Below are 9,319 nucleotides of genomic sequence, written 5' to 3' on the forward strand. Positions count from 1 at the left end.
ATGCAGACATGCAGAAAGAGTGATTAGAAAGAAAAAGAAAATTAGACTACTGATTTGGTGAACAGTTGATCTGTGCACCAAATGAACGTCCCAACTAAAATTATTAACTCCACTGTTCTTCACACAGATTTCTAAGACTACTGAATATAATACATTACAACAATAGAAATGGTTGTACTTAAATTATATGCAATGTTCAACTTTTTAAATGAAATGGTCAAATGTATCAAATGCAAAAGACTGTTTGAAATTCCTGAGAATTTTACCATTAGGCCCAGAATTGTCTACCATATGCACATGTCCACTAAAGCTACTGCTGTCTTACGGTTGTTTACTATTCTGATCCATGATTAGAGTAAACATGTATCACAATAATTGCAGAAGATTGTGGGGGGGGTGTTGTGGTTGGAATACGTGTTGATCCTATTCAGTCCAGCAGGTGGCGGTATAAACCCGGGAACACGTCCAGTGGCAGGTCACGCATTCTTTCTGAAAGACTCAGAAGAAACAATCACAGAAAATTCAGCAAACGCACCACAACCACCGTGAGATGGTGGAGCCACAGATGAGCTGTGGACCATAAAACATTCCACAGGGTTAGTTCTGTGTGTATAGTGCAACGCTGTGGTTTAAAAATACTTATGTTTAAATAGTAATTAGTTCTTTCCCGAAATGTCAACAGTTTATCAAATTCCCATACTGTGTCCTATTACAAAATATAAGCAGGAACATTTTCTGGGTCATTGGAGACAAAATACAGTTCAGTTTGTTGACTAAAACAAGCATATTAGCATACAACATTACTATTAAATTAGCATATTACTCAAATTAATGAATACATTAAGACACTATAGAGGAAACAAACACTTCTATAATCTATATTTTTATCCAATTATGAATGAATGTTAAATTTATATAGCGCCTTTCAAGATATCCAAGGTCGCTTTACAATTTTAACACAGGTACTTACACGAGCAATCACACACAGCCACAGCCCCCTGGGGGACTGAATGGGGTGCAGGAAGGGGAGAGAGGACAGACCCTAGTGGCAGAGCACCATCCACCACTGGGCACACACACACACACACATTCATACACACACACTCACACCTGCTTTTATTGGACATGAAGAGAGACAGACACACTCAGGGAGAATTTGTCAGGGAATCAGGGAATGCCAATTTACCAAACCTCCATGTTTTTGGACTGTGGGAGGAAACTCACAGACACGGGGAGAACATGGAAACTCCACTCAGATAGGGACTTGAACCCAAGACCCCAGTGCTGAGAGGCAAACGTGCTAACCACCAAGACACCGCGCTGCCCATGTTATAAAAGTATTTATGCTCCTGCGTGCTGATTACCATAAATGTCTGCATCCTGCTTACTGTAGAAAAGTTACACTGGGGTAAAATAACCTCACACCCCCCACACACACTGGGGTAAAATAACCTCACACCCCCCCACACTGGGGTAGAATAACTTCACCCCCCCACACACATTGGGGTAGAATAACCTCACACCCCCCACACTGACCATACTGGGGTAGGATAACCTCACCCCCCCCCCCCCAACACTGGGGTAGAATAACCACCTCCCCACACACACTGGGGTAAAATAACCTCACACCCCCCACACACACTGGGGTAAAATAACCTCACACCCCCCCACACACATTGGGGTAAAATAACCTCACACCCCCCCACACTGGGGTAGAATAACCTCACACCCCCCACACTGACCAGACTGGGGTAGGATAACCTCACCCCCCCCATACACACTGACCACTGAATCCTGATTCACATTACTGCAGCGACTAATCCCGAGTCACATTACTGCAGCGACTAATCCCGATTCCCCAAAGCCCCAAAATGACATGGGCTGACGGTGTGGACCGTCCTGCCGGCGTAGACCACCCTGATGGGCTGACGGTGTGGACCGTCCTGCCAGCGTAGACCGTCCTGATGGGCTGACGGTGTGGACCGTCCTGCCGACGTAGACCGTCCTGACGGGCTGACGGTGTGGACCGTCCTGCCGACGTAGACCGTCCTGACGGGCTGACGGTGTGGACCGTCCTGCCGACGTAGACCGTCCTGATGGGCTGACGGTGTGGACCGTCCTGATGTCTAGAATAACTTCACCTCCCCACACACACTGGGGTAAAATAACCTCACACCCCCCACACACACTGGGGTAAAATAACCTCACACCCCCCCACACACATTGGGGTAAAATAACCTCACACCCCCCCACACTGGGGTAGAATAACCTCACACCCCCCACACTGACCAGACTGGGGTAGGATAACCTCACCCCCCCCCACACACACTGACCACTGAATCCTGATTCACATTACTGCAGCGACTAATCCCGAGTCACATTACTGCAGCGACTAATCCCGATTCACATTACTGCGACGACTAATCCCGATTCATCAGATTACAAAAATACTCACAGTAAATACATAACGCACATCGCCATGACTACGCATCTAGAACTGCAACACTTCCCTCTGCACATGCACACATTTTCTAGTACTCGATTTATATCTTATTTGTTCCAATGTTTCTGCTGGTAAACGTGAAATGTGTCATATTTGTCAATTGTGATTTTCACCCAAATCGAAATTTGTCCTCTGCATTTACCCATCTGTGCAGTTTGAACACACACTAGTGATCAAGTAGGGGGGCTGTGGTACACACACACACACACACACACACACACACACAATCACTTGTGCCCAGACCGGTGTGCTCCAACCACCAGACCATGACTGCCCTAGATGTGCACTGTGTATTTAAGCGCTTTAAGCATTTAACTGTACTATATGTCAAGCTGTATATAATAAATACATTTTTTGTTTAAGTACAAAATCATGTCAAAGAAAACACAAAAGCTCAAAGCCATGAGTTTGTTTTATATTTCAGTAAAATCTACTTGAATATCAATCAAAATCAATCAAAATTTTATTTATATACCGCTTTTTACAACAGTTGTTGTCACAAAGCAGCTTTACAAGTGAATACACTTTGAAACAAGAGTACAACAAAATAGAATATACTTCAAATGTTGAATATACAATCTAGTTCAATTCTGAACACAGACAACAGCTCTCCCTGTTCAGTAACTAAAAAGCAACGGGTGGAGAGGGCAGGGGAGGGTGGGTGTAGAAGGTGGAGGAGGGGAGTGTGGAATAGATCAGCTGACCTCTTCCTGAAACTGCACCTGCTAGCCCCAAAATGACATGGGCTGACGGTGTGGACCGTCCTGCCGGCGTAGACCACCCTGATGGGCTGACGGTGTAGACCGTCCTGCCAGCGTAGACCGTCCTGATGGGCTGACGGTGTGGACCGTCCTGCCGACGTAGACCGTCCTGATGTGCTGACGGTGTGGACCGTCCTGCCGACGTAGAGCGTCCTGATGGGCTGACGGTGTGGACCGTCCTGCCGACGTAGACCGTCCTGATGGGCTGACGGTGTGGACCGTCGTGCCGACGTAGACCGTCCTGATGGGCTGACGGTGTGGACCGTCGTGCCGACGTAGACCGTCCTGATGGGCTGACGGTGTGGACCGTCCTGCCGACGTAGACCGTCCTGATGGGCTGACGGTGTGGACCGTCCTGCCGACGTAGACCGTCCTGATGGGCTGACGGTGTGGACCGTCCTGCCGACATAGACCGTCCTGATGGGCTGACGGTGTAGACCGTCCTGCCGGCGTAGACCGTCCTGATGGGCTGACAGTGTAGACCGTCCTGCCGGCGTAGACCGTCCTGATGGGCTGACAGTGTAGACCGTCCTGCCGGCGTAGACCGTTCTGATGGGGAGCCGTCAGACTCCCACAAAACTACAGATTCCTGCTGCTCTGTAGACTGTAATACTGTGGTTGGTACATTGCGCTAAAAATACTAAACTTAAAAACTTGAACTTAACACAAAAGCTTAAGAAGCCTGACTAACAACAAAATGAATGTCATATTGGAACAGTTCCAAGGCTGTGGGCTTCTAAGGTCTGTAAATATATACAGAATAAGTCCATCTGCTTCAGTCCAGGGAGAAAATCTCATTCCCTGTGTCTGTCTGTCTCTACCTCAGTCCCCCTGTGTGTCTGTCTGTCTCTACCTCAGTCGCCCTGTGTGTCTGTCTGTCTCTCCCTCAGTCGCCCTGTGTGTCTGTCTGTCTCTCCCTCAGTCGCCCTGTGTGTCTGTCTGTCTCTCCCTCAGTCGCCGTGTGTGTCTGTCTGTCTCTCCCTCAGTCGCCGTGTGTGTCTGTCTGTCTCCCTCAGTCCCCCTGTGTGTCTGTCTGTCTCTCCCTCAGTCGCCCTGTGTGTCTGTCTGTCTCTCCCTCAGTCGCCCTGTGTGTCTGTCTGTCTCTCCCTCAGTCGCCGTGTGTGTCTGTCTGTCTCTCCCTCAGTCGCCGTGTGTGTCTGTCTGTCTCCCTCAGTCCCCCTGTGTGTCTGTCTGTCTCTCCCTCAGTCGCCCTGTGTGTCTGTCTGTCTCTCCCTCAGTCGCCCTGTGTGTCTGTCTGTCTCTCCCTCAGTCGCCCTGTGTGTCTGTCTGTCTCTCCCTCAGTCGCCGTGTGTGTCTGTCTGTCTCCCTCAGTCCCCCTGTGTGTCTGTCTGTCTCCCTCAGTCCCCCTGTGTGTCTGTCTGTCTCCCTCAGTCCCCCTGTGTGTCTGTCTGTCTCCCTCAGTCCCCCTGTGTGTCTGTCTGTCTCCCTCAGTCCCCCTGTGTGTCTGTCTGTCTCCCTCAGTCCCCCTGTGTGTCTGTCTGTCTCCCTCAGTCCCCCTGTGTGTCTGTCTGTCTCCCTCAGTCCCCCTGTGTGTCTGTCTGTCTCCCTCAGTCGCCGTGTGTGTCTGTCTGTCTCCCTCAGTCGCCGTGTGTGTCTGTCTGTCTCCCTCAGTCGCCGTGTGTCTGTCTGCCTCTCATGTTCTTGTGGTATCACATTGATCATCTGACCTCACAGTGACAATGTCCAATCATAACTGCTGGTTTTGCATCATAAATGCAAAAGAGAAAACGAAACAAAAAAAAAAACAAAACAGGAAAAATCTCTTTACACGACGTATCAAAACGTTATTTTACACAAATGTTCACATTTGGTTTTGTCCTTTGTTTTTAAACTTTAGTTTGTAGATCCTCACTGTAGTGTTCCTGGTGTGGTAGTGTCTTCAAATGTGCCTGGAGGAGACGCGTGATCCTCCTGTACCTCTTCATCAATCTCCCTCTCCCTCTCCTCTCTCTCTCTCTCTCTCTCTCTCTCTCTCTCTCTCTCTCTCTCTCTCTCTCTCTCTCTCTCTCTCTCTCTCTCTCTCTCATCACACACTCTCCGGGCACCTGACTCATTAAAACTTAAACCCATCTTTGACTGGACAGGCCAAATCCAACTCTGGTTAGTTCAGTGTCCAGCAGGGGGCGCTGTATCCCTGACTAGCTACTCGGCTGGTGGGAGCTGGCTGGGCCATGTACCTGTGTGTGTGTGTGACTTTCCCTTTAGCTCTGTGTGTGTGTGTGTGTGTGTGTGTGTGTGTGTGTGTGTGAGACTTTCCCTTTAGCTGTGTGTGTGTGTTTTATAGCTACGGCACTGGATCTGAGAGCACCGTGGCTTCTCGAGCCACTACATCTGGCTCAAGGTTCACAGAGACAGACTCCGCCTCTGGCCGTGGGCGTGGCTGCTCTGTGCTGTCCTCTTGGGCCCCGCCTCTCTCGCCCCCTGTTGACTGGATCTGGATCTGGATGGGAAGAGAGACGGGGATGGGGGCGGGGCTTTGGGCGGAAAGTGACGCGGCCGTGGCCCGCAGAGAGGGAATCTGAGTGTGGGCTTGGAGGGGGAGGGGCATCTGTGAGTGGGCGGAGCTTGGCTTGCCAGGCACGGCCAGTCTGACGACCTGAGCGGCGGGCGTCATGGAGAGGGGCGTGAGGGCGCGGACGGTGAGGGGCGCCCCCAGCAGGCTGATGCCCCCAGCAGTGCCCCCTTTAGGCTGCAGGTGGCAGTGCGCTAGCTGTGCGGCAGGGATGGTGATGATCTTGGCCAGCTGCACCGTCACCTTCTCCCCGTTCTCCACCGCAGGAACCGTCTGGATCAGCACCTTCGGGCCCGACGCCCCCGGCCCCGCCCCCACGCCCGTGGGCGCCGTGGTGAGGAGGGGCGGGTTCACGGATGGCACGGCGACCGTGGAGATCTTTTGGCCCAGAGAAGTCGTCATGACGACAGGCACTTGCATAGCAACTCTGACAGTCCTAGAGATGGACAGACCAAACCCCAATAAAAAAAAGTATGACAACACACACACAACCATCACACCCACACACACACACACACACACACAACCATCACACACACACACCCACACAACCATCACACCCACACACCATCACACACCCACACACACAACCATCACACACCCACACACACACCACACCGTCACAAACACATACCCTACACACACACACCCATCACACACACACACACACACCCATGACACACACACACACACACCCATCACACACACACACACACAACCATCACACACACACACACACACAACCATCACACACACACACAACCATCACACACACACACACAACCATCACACACACACACACAACCATCACACACACACACACACACACACACACACACACACACACACACACACACAACCATCACACACACACACACACACACACACACACACACACACACAACCATCACACACACACACACACAACCATCACACACACACACACACAACCATCACACACACACACACACAACCATCACACACACACACACACAACCATCACCCACAACCATCACACACACACACAACCATCACACACACACACACACACACACACACACACACAAAACCATCACACACACACACACACAACCATCACAACAATCACACCCACAACCATCACACACACACCTCACCGTCACAAACACACACACACACACATACCCCACCATCACAAACACACACACACACACACACACACAACCTACACACACACACCCACCCACACAACCATCACACACCCACACACACCCACAACCACACACACCCACACACACCCCAGGGGTGATAGTGGGAAAAAATCCTGAGCCTGAACTTTTTCTGAACGGGGGGGGGGGGGTGAAAGCGTACCATATTTTGTACAGAAGGGTGGGAATGGACATTTTTTCTGGCAAAAGACAATGTCAGCAATTACTGAAAATGTGGTATAGTTGGGACACAGCCTCCTTTGCCTAATTCTACACATTAAACACATTTATAAAGTATATTAATCTAAACAGCCTGTGTAAGGAGAGAAGACAGAATTTATGAAGCGACAAAATGCAACACCTGAGCAATAAATGTACATAAATGTTTATATAAAGTTATCGGGGGGTCCTCCTTAAATTTAGTGAATCCTGGTGAATTTTAAAAGGTATGAAGATCTCTTGTTTTTATCAGATACACTATCGCAAAAACATAAGCAATAAGATTACCTGCTTTAAGTAGGTATGTTACAAAAAAAAATGTAAAGTCCAAAAATGGACACCACTAGATAGAGCCTTTATACAAACAGAACAACACCATCCATGTTAAGATTGGTTTAGAAATAAAAAAGTAATGACATTTTAAATGGAAGAAAAATGCGCCTTTTTTTCTCAGACTGTATTAAAGCTAAATGAAGAAAAGTCTGTGGAGAGATTATTTAATATAAATAACGATAACTTCTATATTAGCTTATCCTGACGCCGTCCTCCTCGGTCCCGAGCCACGTAACCATATATTCTTCCGCCGCGCACACCAAACACCAAATAGTCCAAATAAGACTTATACAGTAAATGGGAGATGTGTCGAACCACGAAAAATCGTAACCCGCGGACAGCTTGTATGATGTATATGTCGATTGAACCGGAGCATTAATGTCTTCGGCACGACCAATCAAGTTGAAAACATAAACTGACCAAAACAAAGGTAACTTTACTACGTAATGTCCGAAAATCAGAAGGCGGGATGACCCGCAAGTCAATCAAATGACCCCGCCGTCATCCATTCAGCGCTGATGATCCAGTGAGAGAATCATATTTCCGCCTCAAAACAGATAGCACGCGCGCGTGTGGTTTATTATTATGATTTGATGGATTTTTTCCCCCCAAAAAATTCAAATGACGGAAATCTGTCGAGCACTAGGCGAACCGTTTTTTTTTCTTGCAGACACGTCGGTACGCCGGAATTCCGGCGTGGCGCCTGGAAACTATCAGGCCTGTACACCCACAACCACACACAACCACACACACACAACCACACACCCACAACCACCACACACACAACCATCACACACACAACCACACAACCATCACACACACCCACACACACCCATCACACACACACAACCATCACACACACAACCATCACACACACAACCATCACACACACAACCATCACACACCCACACGCACACAACCATCACACACCCACACGCACCCACACACACAACCGTCACGCACCCACACACCCCACCGTCACAAACACACACCCCACCATCACAACCATAACAGACACAACCATCACACACACACACAACCATCACACACACACACACACACACACACACACAACCATCACACACACACAACCATCACACACACACAACCATCACAACCATCACACCCACAACCATCACACACCCACACCTCACCGTCACAAACACACATACCCCACCATCACAAACACACACACACACACACCCCACCATCACAAACACACACACACACACAACCCACCATCACAAACACACACACACCCACCCACACAACCATCACACACCCACCCACACAACCATCACACACCCACACACACACACACACAACCATCACACACACACACACAACCATCACACACACACACACAACCATCACACCCACAACCATCACACACCCACACCTCACCGTCACAAACACACATACCCCACCATCACAAACACACATACCCCACCATCACAAACACACACACACACACACACACACACCCCACCATCACAAACACACACACACACAACCCACCCACACAACCATCACACACCCACCCACACACACACACACACAACCAACCATCACACACACACAACCCACCATCACACACACACACACACAACCCACCATCACACACACACACACACACACACACACACACACACACACACACACACACCACCATCACACACACACACACACACCACCATCACACACACACACACACACACCACCATCACACACACACACACACACCACCATCACACACACACACACACACCACCATCACACACAC

At 49.4% G+C, this 9,319-nt stretch overlaps 1 protein-coding gene across 2 annotated transcripts in view; it reads right to left on the bottom strand.

Moving 5' to 3' along the window:
- Window positions 1-2,897: 2,897 nt before the first annotated feature.
- The window catches only part of elf2b (E74-like factor 2b (ets domain transcription factor)), a 71,607-nt gene continuing 65,185 nt past the window's right edge, over window positions 2,898-9,319 (bottom strand). For both annotated transcript variants that reach the window (XM_077012842.1, XM_077012851.1), the window contains one exon: window positions 2,898-6,233. In XM_077012842.1, the coding sequence (XP_076868957.1) occupies window positions 5,570-6,233 (664 nt within the window). In that variant the 3' untranslated portion in view covers window positions 2,898-5,569. The remainder of the gene's footprint in view (window positions 6,234-9,319) is intronic.

The sequence above is a fragment of the Brachyhypopomus gauderio genome, chromosome 1, assembly GCF_052324685.1.
Source record: "Brachyhypopomus gauderio isolate BG-103 chromosome 1, BGAUD_0.2, whole genome shotgun sequence".
NCBI lineage: Eukaryota > Metazoa > Chordata > Actinopteri > Gymnotiformes > Hypopomidae > Brachyhypopomus > Brachyhypopomus gauderio.